Raw genomic sequence first — 20,353 nt, forward strand, 5'->3', positions numbered from 1 at the left:
AATAAGGAAAAATTTAGGAATATGGACAGGAAACCAAATGATCTTGTGCCATCTGACCTTATCCCTGCAAATCCGAACCTTCCAAATCCACTTACCTCTAACTAGGTTCCAGCCTCAGATTGCAAATTGCTTTTAAATTTATTTCAATGTAATAAATAATTTTTGGGTAAACTACTCCCAAATCACTTAACTATGAGTTTATAACAAATAAGTACATTTTTTCTGAAAATACAAACAAATCATTCAATTTAAATTGTTACAAACATGTCGCTATGTCGATAAAATCAAATCCAATGTTAACGTATCATAGTATTATAATTTTTTTAATTTTTTAAAATTTATATTCTATCATTTTAGTTTAAAATATTTAATAAATTTAAACTTTCATATTTAAAAATCTTGAGAGTGATTTATATTGCATATATTATTGTTATTTACTCCTTATTTTCGATGGATATTATTGATTTATCTTTATTTTGGGTTTATTTTGTACATAAGTTTTATGGGATTAATTAGCCCAAAAGTAGCAGATTTGATATCTTTAATATTTAATTGGAATTTAATTGGTATAAGGTTATCCATAAGATGAAGCGTATTCTTGAAGTACAAGACTTAAATTTATTTTTATATCTTTTGTGATAAACCTTTTTATTATGATTTTAGTTGATTATTTTCTAGGAATTAATTATTTTATTAGAACTCTTGGTAAGGTTTTTAGTTTGATTAGGAATTAGTCATTTTATTTATTTAGAACTTTTAGGTTATAAATCCCTAATTTCAACCTTTAAACTCATATTGGAATTTATATTCCCTTACTTTATTGAAGTTCTATTTTTCTTTCATTATTTTATTTTCATAATGCTAAGCATGATTCAATCCATCTTGTTTAAACCTTTTAGCCGATAGCTGAGCAACGACTCAATCCGTTTGTGAGATTGAAAACGCTTCATCATCTTTCTTGATTTTTGGCAAACAATGTTAGGTAATCAACTTAATCTTTAAATTCTTACACTTTCAATTCAAAGATTGCACTTTGGGTTGAATGTTGTTTTGATTTACCGTTAGGAATGAGAATCACTAGTAAAATTTAAATCCCTAATAACAAAATTAGTGGCGGTTCGCTAAGGGAAATCAAGATCGGGTTCAATTCTCATTGAGACACGTAATTCTATCACGAATTTTTCTAGCATTAAAGAAGATATTGGCGTTAACATCGATAGTCAAAGTTAAATCCAACAATGATTAATTTTAAGAATGATTTTGGGGATAATTCACATGAGAGAGAGCAAGTTACAAGGGTTTAACCTTGTGACTGTAACTGACAAGATTTCGAAGTAAAATCTATTTCAAGGATCAATACGAGTTGAGTCAAGCGAAGTTATAGGCTATCTCGTATCATTCTCTCTTTCAATTATTATTTATATTGCTTTGTTATTTTATTAATTTAATTCGATAAACCATTTTTATTTATATTAGTTAAAGACCAAATCTGATTGAGTTAAAATTTCTTAGTCCTTGTGGATCGACCCTATATTTCTATACTATTTATATATTTTGTTTTTTATTTAAATTGAGAATTAGGTTAATTTATTTGACAATTACAATGCTTGTCAATTATATCAATCTAATTTATTTTTATGATTGCCAAGTAAATGAGTTTATGATCAAAACAATAATTGAAACTATTTTGTTCATATAGTTAAAACAACAGTTGGATAACTATATTTTGAAGATTAAATAATAAAAAATTAAAATAAAGATTAAATTCATTAATTATTAGATTTGATTAAATTAATAATTATATAAATAAGAATTAAAAATTACTAAACCAACCAAACCAATATTTCCATCTAATATTTAACAAAGGAAAATGTTTTAAAACAATGACATGTTTGCTATTAATTTCATACTTTAGTAATATGAGTGTAGTTTAGTCATAATTACAAGTATAAATTAACTTCATCCTTTCGTTACTTCATCTTAAGTCGAAGGTTTCGAACGCCCAAAAAGGAAACTATGTTAGCCGAAAGCTTTCCCCTTTCTAATTCACATTGTCAACCATGCAATTTGCAAACAAAGAAATTAAGCTGATTGCTAAAACAGAGAATTGAAGAAGCATTAGATTTCAGCTTGTATCGGTTCAGGTTTCTTTGGTGATGGCGAAGCCCGGAGCAGAGGAGGAGAAGCTGGGATTGAAAAAGCAGTGGTGGTGATAGTGGAAGAAGAAGAAAGAAGAACACCCATATGCATTTCACGTGTCCGGTCCTCGCAATATCGCCAAACCTAATTGGAGAGACTCATCAATTCTAGTTGGTTATAATTTCATGCTGTACGATCTTGACTGAAAAACGAAGTTTAAATATTTAATTTAAGACAAATATTTTCTTATTTGCTCCTATTTTTTGGGTTTTCTCACTGTTTTTGGTCGTTTAGAAAGATTCTTGTGTTGTGATAGGAAATTTTATGTTTGAACCTCGAAAAATTGAAGTTTTCTTTGAATGAAGCCGTATGATTTACATTTGCAAATGTATTGTTCAAAAATGAATCTATGGATCATTTCCTTTTTGCGTCAAATCTGTCTTTGATTAAGATCCTTGGATTTTAATGATTCCATGAGTAGTTCAGGATTTATGAATTTTATGTTCGACCCAAGAGAATTCATAGCTATATTTGCATGTGCATATATCGCTTTTGCACTTCCAACTCCATTGGATCATCTGTTTTATACAAAATCCTGGTATTTGTTCTATATTTCATGAAACTGATCAGGTTTGTGAATGAATTTTAGATGAGTAATTCTTGAAATCACTCTAGTGAACGATTCACAAATAATACAGGAAAGATTCAAACTATAAGAGAACAATGATCGCATGCTTCATACAAGCAATTTATCTGCTTGAATTGGACAGACAAGAGAGCATACCAAAGGAAACTGCCCTTGCTCCAAACTGGTGGATGACCTTCAAGTACAAGTTAGCCCGAACTTTGATCGATGAAAGGAATGGATCAATATTTGGAGCAGTACTAGAATGGGATCAGTCGGCAGCCCTGGTCGACTTTGTGCTTGTTAGACCTAGTGGAGCACCAAAGGCTGTCTTAGCACTTCGAGGAACATTGCTTAAACGCCCGACTATCCGGAGGGATGTCGAGGATGATCTCCGATTTATAGCTTGGTAAAGACTGAAGGGTTCAGTAAGATTTAAGGTAGCTTTGGAGGCATTAAAAGTAGTTGCTTACAGGTATGGAAGCAACAATGTATGTGTTGCAGGTCATTCCTTGGGAGTTGGCTTTACTTTACAAGTGGGAAAAGCATTGGCTAAAGAAGGAATATACGTGGATGCTCATTTGTTTAATCCACCTTTTATCTCACTAGCCATGAGCTTGAGAAATATAGGAGAAAAAGCAGGGTTCGCTTGGAAGCAGCTCAAGTCGATGCTTCCTTCAAGCAGTGTACCTCAGGCCAGTAACGATCGGGAGATTGGGCCACATATATGGGGAGAAAACTTCTGTTGGATTGAAAAAATGGGTGCCTCACTTGTACGTGAATAATAGAGATTATATCTGTTTCCACTACACTGATCCAGAAGGAATTGAGGAAAAAAATGCGGAAATTTGTCCTATGGATATGCACGTTGGCGAAGTTGTTCGTGATGTCAAAGCCGTGGAAACAAAAGTTTATTGAGGCTCATGGGTTGGAGCAGTGGTGGTCTGATGAGTTGGATCTTCAACTTGCTCTGAATAAGAGCAAATTGATAAGCAGGCAATTGAAGTCCTTGTACAGTGTCCCGGTCACACAACAAGCTCAGGGAAGGCCAAGATAACAAAAAGGTGCAATTCTTCCTTTCAGAATTTGGAGGAGAATGTCGGATAAAATAAGAGACATGTATAGTTTACCCTTGCAGATATTAGGTAAATCATTTATTTTAATTCATGCTTATCTTAAAAGATAGGGTAAACTATCTATTTCGTCACCCACCTACTACTTAGTTTTTGTTTGGTCATCCAACTATTATTTTCTTCAAAATCATACTTAATGTTATATTTTAGTTATGTTCTAATCATACGTTGTTAAAAAATTAACGATGATACTGATGTGTCATCATAAAATAATGCTACGTCATCATTAAAAATAATTAAAAATACCACGTTAACATCATTGTTAATTTTTAATAGTGGGTGATCAAAACATAATCAAAAGTTAATGTTAGACATGATTTTAAAAAATAATAGTTGGGTGACCAAAATATAAATTAAGTAATAGGTGGATCACCAAATATGTAGTTTGCCCTAAAAGATATTACAAATATGTTTAACAATTCAGGTACTTATTGAGATTTGGGAATGTCTAAGAAAGACATCCTAATTAATTTAAGGCTTGGGAATGTAAGGAAACGCAACCTAATTTAAGGCTAAAGAAATGTATAACCGGAAAATTTAAATTTATTTTAACATTTTCGTGTTGACCGTAACCTAAAATGTTAATCTTTTAATATTTTTACAACCTATAATGTTAATGATAATTTTTTAACATTTCCGGTTGCGTCTTTCCTTAGTCTTATATTAGGTTGTCGTATATCAGAACTACCCATTAAGATTTCTTGATGTCTACTGTCATAAATAACAATCAAAAGATCAAAAATTTTCCAACAAATAATGTTCCTTCTTTCTTTCTATCTTTTTACGCATGAAAATGATTCGAAGAAAATACAAGGCATTTGAACTTGTTATAAACATTTTGAATTCTTTGTACACAAATTCGATTCAATTAAAGTATAATTTGTACATTTCATTCATGATCATATGAATTTGAAATAGTGTTGATAACGTTTGTCTAAATTAAAAACATGTTTGACATTTTTTGAAGATTTTATTTTAGACAAAAAATCAATAAATTTTTAATTTGAACATTAAAGTTTTAAAAGTTATGTTATGATCATTAAATTTACTTATAAATCATAAAATGATCATGCTGTCGTGAATTACTGTTTGTTTGATAAAGTGACAATTTAATAAAAGGCTAATATCCAATTTGTCACCTAATTATAACAAAAGATGTTAAAAAGACTAAATTGAAGTTCTAGTTCTATTTTAGGGTATAAATAGTATTTATCCCTTTTGTCTTTTTAAAGGGGATACGGGCTGTGATGAATACTTTTCATCTAAGGTTTGTTAGGGTTTCTAAGGTTTTTCTTTCGTCACTGACTGAAGTAGGAGTTTTCCTCAGCAACCAAACTTCCGTTCATTTCGTAACAATGGGTGCTACAGAGGAGAATAGCGATGATGAGATGGACGAGAAAGTAAAGAAGTATCTTAGAGGGGAGGCTGCTAATATGGAGGTAATCAATGTTTGTATTCATTTTTTTTGTTTCAAATTAATTTATGAATTTATTGTTTGTTTATCTTCTGCAGGGCTTAAAAGACAAGAAACTAAAAGGCCAACTTGCTGTAAGGGAAGATTTGTATGGGAAATCTGCTAAAACTGCAGCCAAGATCGAGAAAATGAGTTTTCTATTCTTTTTTAAGCAATGTGTTCTTTGTATTTCTTAATGAACACACATGTCTGTGCGTATTTTAATTATTCTTAATCTTAAATTTTCTATTTTTGGGTTTTTAGTGGCTTTTGCCGATTGAGGGTGGCTATTTGGAGGCAGAGGGTATTGAGAAGACATGGAGGATCAAGCAAGAATCTATTTCTCGTGAGGTTGATATCTTAAGCTCAAGGAACCAGTATGATATTGTTCTACCAGGTGCCTACTTTCCCAAATGTTTATAATTTGTCTGCGACAAGGTTTTTGCAGAAGGTTTTTAGTGGTTTGAACCAAGCATTATATGCTGGATTATAAGATAGAATTAGCAATCAGTCAATAAAATCGATGTTAATGATTGCTTGTTTTAGTTCTGTTCGATTTTATTGTACTCATTTTGATTCCATCTACATGTGCAGAACTTGGTCCATACACTCTAGATTTCACCTCAAATGATCGGTATATGGTGGCTTCTGGACGCAAGGGCCATCTGGCTATTGTTGATATGAAGACGTTAAACCTAATTAAGGAGATTCAGGTATGCACTGCTCTTGCCAAAAACAAAAACAAAAAAAAATCAAATTTTGTAGTTGAAGGGGATATTGTGCATTGGGTGGCAGTCTGATTTTGCATATCGAAAGTTCCCATTTGAATAGTATATAAGGAAATTCACCTATTCTTTGACCTAAATCAGTTTGTTATTGAGTTTTATCATAATGCTTAAAGTATGGGTTGTTTTATGGTTTCAATTTAATGTCTGCTCTTGAAGGTGGGTGGCATATTGAGCAATTTTTCTTATAATTCATTGTAGGAAATGAATGCATGTGTTACATATTTTATTTTTCATTCCATCCATTTGTGCAAGGCTTTGTTTGCAATTTTAGTCGAAGAAAATGATAGTATGGATCAAATGGTCGAATAGATCTGTGGGGGAATCTAAAAGTTTTAGGTTGCACCTAATCTCATTAAAACCTAGAGCCAGTAAGTTCATTTGAATCCAAGTGTTTTTTGTAGTGTGAGATTCATTGGCTCATTCTCTGGTTCTTATATTTTACAGCCATTGCTTAACCATGGCGCCATCTTGGTATGAGAATCTGAATATCCAACGTGGTCTTGTTATAGAGAACCTATGATTTTGGTCATGGTAAACATTGATGATATCTGTGATTTTGTTGTTCATTCATGATTTTATATTATATAGGACAATCTCAAAAGGATATAGATAATTTTGTCATGTTGGAATGTGCATATGTCTTGTCATTGCTTTTTGTTAGTCTAAGTTCTCAGCTAGCATCCCATGTGTCTACGAAGTTCAGCAAGTTGGAGGGAAGTAGAACTTTGATCACATGCTTCGAGTGTTATATAAGTGGTCAACAAACTTGATTTATTGCAGCATCATTCTATCCTGAGATGCTGATATTTTTGTATTAGCAAAGTAATAGTATCCTGAATCATATAATTAGCTTGGGAGTATATAACTGAAATGATTATTTGCAATTTATACTTTATTCTTGTATTTCAAGGTTACCAATTATTGCTCAATGTTAATCTCTTACTCAAAGGTTAATTGTATGATACAGATTTGACTAAAGTGATATTTTCTTTGGCCATTAGTAAAGAGATGATTTGGTTTACCTAAAATTGCCGGTTCTTTTTGCTCAGGTTAGAGAAACAGTACGGGATGCAGCGTACTTGCATAAATAACTATTTTTTTCTGCTGCTCAGAAAAAGTAAGCCTTCTCGTATTACAAGTGAAATGTTCATTTTGACCCAAAAATTCAATTTTGTTCCTTATGATTGCATATCCATGGAGTGTACATTTCAAAATCTCTACGATTAGTTGGTACATGTGCTTTGTGCTTACTCTCTATTGGACGCAACACTGTCTTACGAAAGCAAATCATTTATCTTCATCAATTGTATCTTTATAAAATTTATTCTGTCTATTAAGGATGCCATATTTCTACTATAATGTCATCAACATGAAAATTATGCAGCTAATGAGTAAGAGCTTTATAAGAGTACAGCAGCTAAGGTGCTAATTAGTGCAGGTACCCTTATATTTATAATCGTGATGGAACTGAACTCCATTGTTTAAAGGTCAGTATACCTTTCGATGAACTGTTTTACTTAATTAGTTGCATTGCACATGGTCTTTTTTTTCAATTCTCATTTTCTAGAAACCAGTTAAATGGTTAATCAGTTTCATCCACGCTCTTCTTTGTTTTTTATATTATTTATACTTTATTAGACAGTAGGAAGATAAAAAGCAATGTTGGGGTGTGTATCGTATCTGAACTTGCTGCTGTTCTGGCTCCCTTTACCCTAGCTTACATTGTTTCCCAAGAAACTTAAAAATTCTTACTCGTTAGAAACTTGTATGGAAATTTACTAGTCTTGATAAGTACAAGGCTAATCCAATATTAAATTCTTACTCATTATTTCTGCAGCTATTTTGTTTTTGCTTTGGCCCAGTCGTGTTTGTTGCTTCTGTTTATTCTGCGCTTTGGATAATGCACGGGCACATTAAATCTGATCACGATTCTTTGAATATACTACCTTCAGGAAATGTTTTGCTTTTAGCACAGTCTACACCTTCAGAATCTAAATTCACTATTAACAACTCAACTTTGGCATCATTCTTTTCTTGGTTGTTAAATTTACTCGAGATACATTAGTCAAACTGAGGTAAGATATTTTGTTTTTTATTTTACTCTTTAGAGCATGGTGCAGTACTAAGACTCCAGTTTCTTAAAAACCACTTCCTCTTGGCATCCATAAACAAATTTGGGCAGCATCATTATCAGGATGTTACAATGGGTGAGATCATAGGTAACTTCCGGACTGGTTTAGGCCATACTGATGCTATGCAGGTCAATCCATACAACGGGGTTGTTGCATTAGGCCATTCAAGTGGTACAGTAACAATGTGGAAGCCCACCAGTGCTGTCCCTCTGGTAAAGATGCTGTGTCATCCTGGACCTGTCTCATCATTGGCATTCCATCCCAATGGCCATCTCATGGCTACATCTGGGAGAGAAAATAAAATCAGGATTTGGGACTTGAGGAAGTTTGAGGTTATCCAAACATTGCCATGCCATGCAAAGACCTTGAATTTCAGTCAGAAAGGCTTGCTTGCTGCTGGAACCGGATCATTTATTTAAATTTTAGTCAATTTTTCTGGATCTCAGAATTATAGCAGCTATATGACTCATTCCATGGCAAAAGGTTACCAGGTTGGGAAAGTCTTGTTTCGGCCTTATGAAGATGTTTTGGGTATAGGTCACTCCATGGGTTGGTCTAGTATTTTCATTCCGGGATCTGGGGAACCCAACTTTGATTCTTGGGTGGCAAACCCATTTGAAACATCTAAACAGAGGCGAGAGAAGGAAGTGCACTCTCTACTCGGCAAGCTTCCACCCGAAACAATAATGTTGGACCCAACCAAAAGGTCGGTACTGTGAGAGCACCACAAAAGAAAGAGAAACCAACAAAGAAGGATATAGAATCTGAAATGGAAGCTGCCATTGAAAATGCAAAGGATACCGTGTTTAAAAAGAAAACTAAGGGAAGGAACAAGCCAAGTAAGAGAGCAAAGAAGAGAAGAGATGATCGATGAAGTGAAGAGGCCGTTCTTGGAGCAACAAACACAAGAACATGAAACATCCAGAAAGAAGCAGAAAACCAATCTGGAAATCGAAATGCCAAAAAGCTTGCAGCGGTTTGTTCGACAAAAAGCAACTTAATTATCTTCGACATAATTGCACTAGCCATTCTAAAAACTCAACTGTTCTCATCTTCCCCACAATTTTGAGCCTCATCTGACGAAAAGAAGTATTGGAACCAGGTAGAGGTGGACACCGTTAAGTGTATTCTCACTGTTCTATACATATAGAAATAGAAGTTAGCGTTTACTATTTTTGGTTCAATGGCTTATTTTTTGTGTGTTTAGCATGTAACTTATGTTTTGTAGAATGAAGACCAGAAACTGTTTTTACCTTTCTCATACCATTTTAGGTTGGATTTATACTTTTCCATCTGTGGATGTATAATTGCTCAAATCATTTTGCGGTTGGGTGGTTCAATGCGAGTTGAATAGAGTTTTGAGTTTGGGTTGGTTTACTTATCAGTTGATTATTTAGAAATAGGATGTATGTAAATGAATTGAGCTTGAACTAATAAGGTTGCTTTTGTTTGTTTATTTATTTTTGAAAATGTGTATGTTTAATTCGTTTAATATTCATAAATAAATTCATTTAACGTTTGTAAACATGTTTGATTAATGTTGGCAACCAACACTTTTTTACCCTTTTTTTTGTAAGCCAAAGAAAACTGATGAATTTTGCCACTAATCTTTAATCTTTTTAGGCTTCACAGTTTAAACTTCAAAGTTTATCTTAATATAAAAAAAGAAGTGGAAGAATTGGGTAATGAATTGGTAAACGAATTTGTTTGTGAACAAAACAAACCAGATATATTTTTGTTTGTGTTCGTTTGTTTATTAAATGAACATAAAAAAACTATACATGTTTATTTAATTTAATAAACGAATATAAACAAAATGTTATATGAACGATTTACAAATAATTCATCAAACGTTTTGTTATTTACACACAAAAAATTTGAGCTTCTTTTTCTTTATCATTAAAGATGAAATTAATAAGATAATAATTTTTCAACTAATTCTTTCACATGAAATTAATGGAAGATTACAAGACGATAAAACCATTGAATCAAACACAGACAAACCGAGTTGCCATAAACTAGAAAAAGAAAGGATCAACTCCTCGAAAAAATTGAATCACCACTGCTTCGACAAAAGACTAAATGCTACTGTTTGATGAGTCTAAACACGTACTTATCTTGAAATTTAAATTTTCTAATTATCTTAAAATTTAAATTTTCTTCGATAATTAATTAATTTATTGATGATATCTACTTTAAAATTTTATTTGTATTTATTTTAATGAAAAATTTTATGTTATTAATATGTTCATCCTCAAACATATTTATAGATCTGACACGGTTTACCATGCAATGAAAAAGGAGAAAACGTCGACACCAATAATGTTTCCCCTCTTATAGCTATTGTTTTAATAGGCTTTTTAAATTAAGATATGAGGCCATTCCAATTCTTAGTTTAGGACTTTCTTCTTCTAAAATCATTTGGGAAGAGATACGTATCAAGCATGGAAAAAATTTATGGCACAAGATTGTATGGTATCCCCTTCATATTCTCAAATTCAACTTCATTACTTGGCTTGCAGTCTTGGATCGTCTTCCCACTAGAGAAAGACTTACTCGTATGGGAATTACAACCATTGACTCTTGCATTTTATGCAATGATGGCCTTGAAATGAAGAATCATTTGTTTGATGATTGTGTTATGGTTGCTGCTATTTGGAATATAATTCTAAATCTTTCTCTTTTGGATAAGTCTCATATGTCTTGGGATTCTTTTTTTGCTTGGGCATCTTCGACTTGGAAAGGAAAATCTCTCCTTACAACCATATTGAAGATTGTCTGGTGCTCTTTCATTTACTACGTTTGGGAAGAAAGAAATAAACGTTTATTCCAATGACGTGTTAGAACCATTGATGATTTGCTATTTTCAATCAAAGAGATTGTTAGCGTTCAACTTAGGAATAGAGTTACTAATAGTCTTGATTTTGTTAATATGCAACTTATGACTAATTGGAGCATATGATAATCATTATTTTATTGTAATTAGCTTATTTTTATCCTTGTTTGGATTCTTTATATTGTGACCTTTGGATAATAAAAATTTACTTATCCAAAAAAAAAAATGTTTCCCCTCCTTTTGACCATTCCCGTATTTGTACTCCATTGCCAATGTGCCATTGCGTTCAACCAAACACCATGTCGTGTGTTTCTTTGTTTTTCTTGCGACAATGGATCACCCTTGTCGGAAGAAGCTAAAACATGTCCCCTGCTGCCGTCTGATCCATGCCCAATCTCACGTTTTCACCATTATTATATTTCTAATATACTCTGTATACAAGTTATTGTAAACTGCCTACGAAGAATTATAAAGGGGGGGAAAAAAGCAGAGGAAGAGGAAAGTGAGTGGAAAGAATGGAAAAAACCCAGAGTATCCCCACGATTGATTTCTCAGATTTTCCAGGACAATACGAGAAACTAAGGAAAGCTTCCGAAGAGTGGGGTTGTTTCAGGGTGGTGAATCACAGGATCCCATTGGAATTGATGCAGGAAATGAAGAAAGTCGTGAGATCATTGCTTGACCTCCCCATCGAAATCAAGAAAAACAACACTGATGTCATCGCCAGCAGTGGTTACTGGGCTCCAAGCACTAAAAACCCTCTTTATGAAGCTCTGGGTCTCTATGATATGGCCTCTTCCCAAGCTGTTCGTGACTTCTGTTCTCGGCTGGAAGCCTCTCCTTCACAAAGGTCTGCCTTTTTTTCATTTTATCTTGATGGGGTTGTTCTTGTTTTAAGATTTCACACGTTTTAATGTTCGATTCATCTGTTGATCTTAGATTTTCCTCTCTTTGATGCATAATCTTCAATGGTTGGTTTTTTATTTTGGTTCAGAGACACAATTGAGAAGTATGCTCAAGCAATAAATGAGATGATAATGGATATTGGGGGGAGAATAGTTGAGAGTATGGGATTGAATGGAGATTACTGCAAGGATTGGCCTTGTCAATTTAGGATAAATAAGTACAATTTCACCCCAGAATCTATAGGCACCACTGGGTTCAAATACACACTGATTCTGGGTTTCTAACTATACTTCAAGACGATGAGAATGTTGGTGGCCTTGAAGTGGACAAATCTGGTGAATTTGTACCTGTTGATCCCTTGCCTGGCAGCCTCCTTGTCAATCTTGGAGACATGGCAAATGTGAGCTTAACACTCTCTTTCGTGTCGTGTCATGCTATTTTCTCATATTATGATCGTGTTGTTGTTGTTCTCGTATTATGATTGGGTTCTTCTTGTTGTTTTTCTCGTTCAGGTATGGAGCAATGGAAGGTTACACACTGTGAGACATAGAGTGCAATGCAAGGAGGCAACGATTAGAGTGTCGATCGCCACGTTCCTCTTGGGACCGAAAGAGGCAACGGTAGAGCCGCCGCCGGAGCTGGTTGATTCCGACCACCCACGCCTTTACAAATCGTTTACTTATGAGGAGTACAGAGAGCTACGGCTCTCCACGAAATTGCAAGCTGGTGAGGCTCTTGCACTTGTACGTACCAGCGCTTAACAAAGATGTCATGAACCATATTGCAATCTAATAAAGCCCTTCTGCCATGTTGGTTGATGAATAAAGCATGATTAAAGAATAAAGATTTGAACTTTTTTGTAAAACATAAATATATATGATTTTCATTTCTTTACTTTTCTTTTTACTTTCTTCTCTCCCAATTAAATGACAAAGGGTATTGAATTTTTTTAAGAGATAATCGCAAACGATGTTTTCAAACTATGACTTCTAAACTTTAAAAACGTTTTATTTCAATTTTTAAATTATAATTATTATTTTAAATTGATCTTTACTTTTAAAATATTCTTTATGAGCCTTCAAACTATCAATATCATTATATTTTAATTGTATTAGTTAAAAAATAATATATTCTTTAAAGTTTTGAGAATTGAACTCGTGATTTAAAATATTCTTAAGGCATTCAAAAACATATTAAATTGTTTTAGAATGTCACGAGTTTAGTTTTCATGACCTTAAAAATTATTATTTTTAAAGTTACATGTTCAATTCTCAAGACCTTCAAAAATCAATAGAATTAACGACACGTTAATAGAAAGATAAAAAATGAAATAATATTGATAATTTGAGGACTAATATAGAACATTTTAAAGTTTCAGAACCAATTTAAGAATCATAATTTGAAGAGTGATATGAAACATTTTAAAGTTTAAAAATCAGTATAAAATAGGGGTCATAGTTTGGGACCTCTTGTACAATTAACTCTCTTTTAATCATCAATCGATTAATGGTTAAGAAGAGGTACAGCTGGCCGAAAAGCCTAGAGATAATCAATGAGTACAATGGGCCACAAAGCTTAATTCAGTTAATTAATACATTAATACAACGTGACAACTATTGATCTATGCAATTAATTCACGGAATCTTTTAAACCCGTAACTTTTAGAAATTTATTAAAAATTAAAACTCAGTTTTAAGAGTGAATCGGCGCACTTGATGTCCCGTTAATTAACTGCGTATTTTAATCCATACATGCACATCAAAACAATTTTATTTTTTAAATAAATTTAGAATAAATATAAGATAATATTTAATTTTTAATTATTTAATAAAAACATTTATATTTTCACATACACGATACTCAAAGTTAAATTCTAAAAAAAACACTAATTCTCTTAATCATTAAAATTACTTAATTTGTAAAATGCGATTTTAAGATTTTACTTGAACATTACAACAACAATAACAATAACAAAACTCTATTCTCATATGTAATGGGGTAAGAGGGAGGTAGGGAAGTAGGTTGTCTCCAACGTCAGGTTGAGAGCAGCTTTCGTGGAAGGCCTCCGATAATCAAAAAATTAAAAAATAAAATACAATGCATGTATAAATAAATAAATAAATATTCCTTAAACATTAAGATTTGATATTCTTTAGTCAAATAATTCATCAATGCTCGCATGTGCTTACCCCATTAACACACACCCACTTACTTTGCTTCCATTATTTATTTATTTTTATTTTTTTATGTACCATAATTATGATAATATTTTATTTCAATACATATAACAAATTATATACATAATTAATAAATTTACATCGAATTTGAATAGCATTGGCCGTGTCCTAAGCACAATTTAAATAAAAATTATAATTGAATTTAAATTAAATTATATTATATTTTTAAATATAAGAAAATGAATAAATATAATTTTTTGTGTGAAGAGAGTTAAAAAAAAGAATACAACTTTATTTTGTTGCGGAATCTTTACTTTATTTCCTTTTCTTATATAGATCGAATCTTTACTTTCTAATGTGCTTTTTTTAAGTTATTATGATATCAATATATTTGGAATCCCAATTACTATTAATATATTTATATAATTAAAATTAAATTAACATAATATGTAACAGAGATGGACTATCAAGAAATAAATTTTTATTTATTAAAATAAAAAAATTAACAATACATACCTAACAAATCTGAAATCTGAATTAAAAATTCTACAAATAATGTCAACACACGATAGAACTTAGATTCGAAAACGTTAGCATTAAAACCACAATTAAAGGCATTTATAATATATATTAAAAATTTAATTAAAACAAAAGTGGGCCTAATTAATGGGGTTTATCTTATCTCATTCAACAGTCAATTTTTATATGTTTATACAATTATTAATCATTTATTTCGAATTAAATAATTTAGTGATTAAAATATTATTTTTAAAAATTTAAGTTATAACGTGATATTCTCAAACTAACAAAATATCATCAACATTTAAAGTAAATAATTTAAATTAAATATCATAAAAATAATTATAAATAAATAATAATAAATTTTGAACAATATGTAGAATTTAGTGTTTTATTTTATTATGTTAATTTATTAATAAAAAATCAAATTTAAATACTATAATACCATAAAATATCAAATTTAAATAACAAGGAAATAAATCAATAGTCTGTTCCATTTTTCTTTCAGTTTTATTATCTCCCTCGTCTCTCTTTCTCTCTCTCTAGACAGAGGTCAGAGAGACTGAGAATTATTTCTCTGTTTCCTTCATTCTACCTAAATAAAAACCCTCGTAATCCCATTTAATTACGTTTCTTGCCCTTCACCTCCTTAATCGAAAAAATCTCATCTTCTCCTTCTTTTTCAACTGCTGCTGTATGTAGGGTTTACATTTCCGGTTGGTTTCGTTATTATGGACAGATCCGACGGCAAGTTTCTTTTCCGTTTGCTCTTTCGTTCCCCCCCATCCCTTTTATTATTTTGATCGAAAGGAATTATATTTCGTTGGAAGCTTTGGATCTTTACATCATTTTCTCACCCACCAAACGGGGCTAAGTCTTAACCGTTTAACCCGATTGTTTTATTGTCGTTGCATGTTCACTCGTATGGTATTGTTTGATTTGCTAATTGGTTAAGAATTTTGCAGATAACGCGCTTTTTGATGCTTCCCAGTATGAATTTTTTGGTCAAAATGCTATGGAAGAAGTGGTGTTTGGAGGTCTGGAAGATGGTGAAGAGGAAACTCCTATATTTGCATCCAATGAAGACGATGAGTACCGTTTGTTTGATAAGGGAGAGGTGAAATTTCATTCCTTTGGTTACGAATTGAGCTGCGAATCCTTATTAAGACCCTAAAATTTAATCTGTGTTCGGATTCTGGCCCTAAACCTTTCAGCGAGTTTGCCAAATCAACACTTCAAGGGATATCTGAATGCAGGAAGTTGCGGTCGTAAAATTAAAGCTTTAATGGAACATTTGATTCCTTCCTATATTTGTTTTGTCTTGCATCAAAGTGAATTGTATTAGCTTTCTGTTGAAATCTGTTCATGTTATGAAGCAAAATATGCCATCGATTTCTGTATTCATGCAAATTGATTTTTTTTGCCTTATATATATATAACACTTAACGATATTGGCACCTTCCCTTCATCTATATGCTGTAATCAATCATGTGCTAAACTATCCTTGGTTCCAAATTGCTATGTTTCTTGATTTTAAAATATGACTATTTGAGCTCTTATTTACCGGTTATTTAATTTGTAGGTTGGAGGTTTAGGGTCATTATCTGACATGGATGATCTGGCTAGTACTTTTGCAAAGGTATGTTTTGTTTATTTATAAACGTTGTAGTGTGATGAATGTCAATAATGAGCCTTTCTCAGTAACAGTTGTATATAAGAGTTGATATGCCTGTTTCCGGAGATGCTATTGGCCTTCCCATTTTTACTTCCATACCCTATATGAACTACTTTGAAACGGGAGAGGGGAGATTTTGAAGATGGTTGTTTTACCATGGTGTTGGCAGATTGAATATCTTAGCATGCATATAATCATGTAATTCCGCAGATACACTTATTTGTTTGTTTTATGTTGTTCCCTTGCTACCTATTTTGCTTTTCTTTTCTTTTCTTTTCATGGTGATTGGATTTTAATATAATCTCTTTTCTCCTGCAGTTGAATAGGGTTGTCGCGGGACCAAAAAATCCAGGAGTTATTGGTGATAGATCTGATTCTTTTTCAAGGGAAAGTAAGTAAAATTATGCCATATTTTATGCCTGTATGTTGTGGTTATGATCTGTATTGATGAGTGAAAACATATAATATCAGTTGATATTTGAAAAAAGAAAACACTTTGTATATGATAATAATTCTATATATATGCTCACAAATTTCAGAGAAAAAAACATAAATGTTGTATCATTCTATTTGTTTAACTTTAACACATGAATTGGATATATGTAAAGCTGATAATGGATTTCGATTGAATGGAAAGATTCCTGCCTGATTACATGCTTGGCATATTGCTGAGCTGACTTTCTATTCCATTTTCTTTTAAAAGCTTATTGCCCCCACCCCCAAAAGAAAAATTTGTGTGCAAGTTCTTTTTCTTGTCCCAGCACAGTTCCATGGTGAATTATATGCAATTACAGTTGCACAGTTTTCTTTAGTTTAAGCCTCAACTTTCTAGTCATTTAAGATAACCAATAGAGTTTTCCATTTGTGTAAAACGCATGAATTGTTAATATCTGAACTTTGCCAATTTGTCTAGTTATGATTTTATTCTTTTCAATGGTGGTTGATAACATTTATATTTTAATTGCTTATATTTCATGTGAAAAATTCTTTTCAGGTTCTTCTGCTATTGACTGGGCTCAAGATGGAGAGTTTTTCAACTGGATGGATCAGCATGTGTTTGATACAGAAGATGCTCAAGAAGGCAAGAGATGGTCCTCACAACCACTATCAACCTCTGTTTGTTTTTTAGACTCAAAGCGTTTGTATAGAACTTCATCATATCCCCAGCAGCAACCAGAGCCTCTCTTCATGTTTGATACTGAAGATGTTCAAGAAGGCAAGAGATGGTCTTCTCAGCCACAACCATCTTCTGCTCGTTTTTCAGGAGCAAAGCCTTTGTATAGAACTTCATCATATCCTGACCAGCAACCAGAGCCTCACTTCTCAAGAGAACCAATTGTGGGACCCAAATCAACCTTCACATCTTTCCCTCCTCCTGGTAGTGGATGCCAACAATCTTTGCCTGGCAACCTAAAAATTCCTTTTCTTACTACTGGATCTCAGTCACCCTTCGCTGCAGCAAGCCTTGCTCCAATTTCCACATCCAGTCTTCATCTGGCTGGTCTATCTCACGGATTACTTTTGGCGGTAATTTGTCCCAGTTAACATCTCCTGGCCAATCTTTTAGTAGCAGGTCGCAGAATAATTGGATTAACCGGTCTGGTCTATTACATGGAGAACATGCTGGTCTTTTGCATCATATGTTGCAACAGCAAGTACCTCATCTAAATGGCCTAATGTCCCCTCAACAGCAGTTGCAAGAGCAGAGACTACACCATTCAGCTCAACCATCTTTAGCACATTTTACTGCATTGCAATCTCAACTGTATAATTCCCATCCTTCATCACACAAATGATGCTTGGACTGGCTGATCTTAGGGAACATCGAACTAAATCATCACAAAGAAACAGGCAAAGCATGCGTTTTTCTCAGCAAAGTTCTGATACTGGTAGCCAGAAAAGTGAGAGTGGGTTGGTGGAATTCGGATCCAAGTATATGACTGGTGAAGAGATAGAGAGCATTCTCAAGATACAGCATGCTGCCACACATAGTAATAATCCTTATGTGGATGATTATTACCACCAAGCTTGTCTTGCCAAAAGATCTTCTGCTTCCAGGGCTAAACATCATTTTTACCCATCTCGTAAGAAGGAATCACATTCTCGATCCCGTAACAGTGGAGAGCAGCATTTGCATCTCAATGTGGATGCTCTTGGGAAGGTCTCTCTCTCTTCCCTTTGTAGACTGCGTCCTCTACTTGAAGTCGGTCCTCCCTTAGGTTCAGGTGATGCTTCTGATCAGAAAACTGAGAGGCCTCTAGAGCAGGAGCCTATGCTTGCAGTTAGAATCATTATTGAGGATGGTTTCAGTCTTCTTCTTGAACTAGATGACATTGACCGGCTCATACAATTTAGTCAACCCCATGATGGTGGGGCTCAGCTCATATGTAGGCGGCAGATCCTGCTTGAGGGCATGGCAGCATCACTTCAGCTTGTGGATCCACTTAGCAAAGGTGTGCGTGCAGTTAGCTGTGCTCCCAAAGATGACATCGTGTTCCTAAGATTAGTCTCCCTAGCAAAAGGCCGGAAGCTTATCACTAGGTTCCTTCAGCTTCTCATCCCTGGGAGTGAGCTTATGCGAATAGCATGCATGACCATTTTTCGTCACTTGAGATTCTTGTTTGGTGGTCTTTCTTCGGATCTGGGAGCAACCAAGACAACTAATGATCTTGCAAAGACTGTTTCCATGTGTGTTAATGGAATGGATCTTCATGCGGTTAGTGCATGCCTTGTTGCAGTTGTTTGTTCTACGAAGCAGCCTCCACTTAGGGCCCTTGGAAGCTCAGCTGGGGATGGTGCTTCTGTTATTCTAAAATCAGTTCTTGAAAGGGCCACTAAACTTCTAAGTCATCCTTCTGGAAATTGCAGCATGCCTAATTTTGCCTTCTGGAGGGCTTCATTTGATGAATTTTTCACCCTTCTGACCAAGTATTGTGCGACTAAATATGAGACAATAATCCAATCAATACGAAATCAGTTTCAGTCATCCACAGAAGTCATTGGTTCAGAGGCTATAAGGTGTGAAATGCCCTGTGAACTTCTACGAGCTAGTCTTCCTCACACAAATGAGTCTCAGAGGAAGCTTTTGATGGACTTTTCTCAGCAATCTGTGCCCATGAATGGATCCAATTTGCCTGCTGTGAGTACTAGCCAAATCAACTCCGAGTTGGTAAGGGGCTAGTAAAGAAAAAGGAAGGGTAGTGTGTGAAGATCGGTAACAATGCACTCAATAGGATGTGAGTGGGATAATAGAGGCAAGAGGTATGTGTTTATACAGTTTTTGAGTCTTGTTTAGAGGGGGCAGGCCAACATTATTTGCTTAATTGTCCCCCTTCCCCTCTTCACCCCCTTCCCCTTCTTTTCCTTCCCTAAAAATTGGGTAATTTGATGGAACTTATCATAGTAACACACATGATGTGTTATATGATGAGGGAGAATTGATGACCGGAAGTTGTTAGTTCAGCTTCTGGGGAGCGATATTTTGGTGCTCTGTTTTGAGACACTCCAATACTGATTGGAGGCGTTGTAGTAGCAGCAGCAGTTGTAGTATTAGTGGTTTAGAATGAAAATGGATGTACAGTCGGTCTGTTACCGATCCTTTGGAAACACTCCTCATTGGTATCGTTCAAGGGAGTCTAATGATGTCCAAATTGGATTTTATTTTCTTTCTTCTTTTGTGTGTTTCCTTGCTGGAAACTATGGAGTATTCAAGTGGTGGGAGGAAGGGCTGGCTTCTCTGAGCAGTCAGAATCAACCTGTAATAATGTAAAAAATGTTCAAACATGTTTTAAAACTTTGCCTTTAATCTTATTTGCCAAGCAATATTTGTTTTATATATTCTCTTTTCTTCTCTCGAGAGAATCATTGTTTTGGATTTTAATCTGATATGCCGTCCACCAAATCTTGTCAGATTGTTTTCTATTCTTTCTGAGTTATTATGTGCAGCCATTTTTGTTCTCTTCTTAGAGCT

At 33.7% G+C, this 20,353-nt stretch overlaps 3 protein-coding genes and 1 pseudogene across 3 annotated transcripts; all 4 read left to right on the top strand.

Moving 5' to 3' along the window:
- Positions 1–1,997: 1,997 nt before the first annotated feature.
- LOC120164159 lies at positions 1,998–9,516 on the top strand (annotated as a pseudogene).
- LOC120163309 (GDSL esterase/lipase At4g10955-like) lies at positions 2,863–3,821 on the top strand. The gene is made up of 3 exons (XM_039173279.1): positions 2,863–3,173; positions 3,240–3,537; positions 3,585–3,821. Exons 1-3 carry the CDS (start codon positions 2,863–2,865, stop codon positions 3,819–3,821), a joined length of 846 nt encoding a protein of 281 aa, XP_039029210.1.
- Positions 9,517–11,557: 2,041 nt separating the features above from the next.
- On the top strand, positions 11,558–12,820 carry LOC120164165 (2-oxoglutarate-dependent dioxygenase DAO-like). Its single transcript, XM_039173921.1, is given in 4 exon segments — positions 11,558–11,956; positions 12,101–12,264; positions 12,267–12,412; positions 12,525–12,820. Coding segments are annotated over 4 exon segments (894 nt in total). The 5' UTR covers positions 11,558–11,621; the 3' UTR covers positions 12,774–12,820.
- Positions 12,821–15,196: 2,376 nt separating this feature from the next.
- On the top strand, positions 15,197–20,163 carry LOC120163320 (protein PAT1 homolog 1-like). The gene is made up of 7 exons (XM_039173290.1): positions 15,197–15,455; positions 15,674–15,825; positions 16,291–16,347; positions 16,702–16,774; positions 17,378–17,925; positions 18,036–18,038; positions 18,155–20,163. Exons 1-7 carry the CDS (start codon positions 15,440–15,442, stop codon positions 19,562–19,564), a joined length of 2,259 nt encoding a protein of 752 aa, XP_039029221.1. The 5' UTR covers positions 15,197–15,439; the 3' UTR covers positions 19,565–20,163.
- Positions 20,164–20,353: the final 190 nt, after the last annotated feature.

The sequence above is a fragment of the Hibiscus syriacus genome, unplaced genomic scaffold (assembly GCF_006381635.1).
Source record: "Hibiscus syriacus cultivar Baekdansim isolate YM2019G1 unplaced genomic scaffold, ASM638163v2 tig00002919_pilon, whole genome shotgun sequence".
In the NCBI taxonomy this organism is placed as follows: domain Eukaryota; kingdom Viridiplantae; phylum Streptophyta; class Magnoliopsida; order Malvales; family Malvaceae; genus Hibiscus; species Hibiscus syriacus.

Coding starts and splice junctions, on each gene's coding strand:
- LOC120163309 (XM_039173279.1), top strand. CDS start 2,863: ATGATCGCATGCTTCATACAAGCAATTTATCTGCTTGAATTGGACAGA. Junction 3,174..3,239: donor GATCTCCGATTTATAGCTTG/GTAAAGACTGAA, acceptor AGTTGCTTACAG/GTATGGAAGCAACAATGTAT. Junction 3,538..3,584: donor AAAAAATGGGTGCCTCACTT/GTACGTGAATAA, acceptor ACACTGATCCAG/AAGGAATTGAGGAAAAAAAT.
- LOC120163320 (XM_039173290.1), top strand. Junction 15,826..16,290: donor GTTTGTTTGATAAGGGAGAG/GTGAAATTTCAT, acceptor TTTAATTTGTAG/GTTGGAGGTTTAGGGTCATT. Junction 16,775..17,377: donor TGATTCTTTTTCAAGGGAAA/GTAAGTAAAATT, acceptor AATTCTTTTCAG/GTTCTTCTGCTATTGACTGG.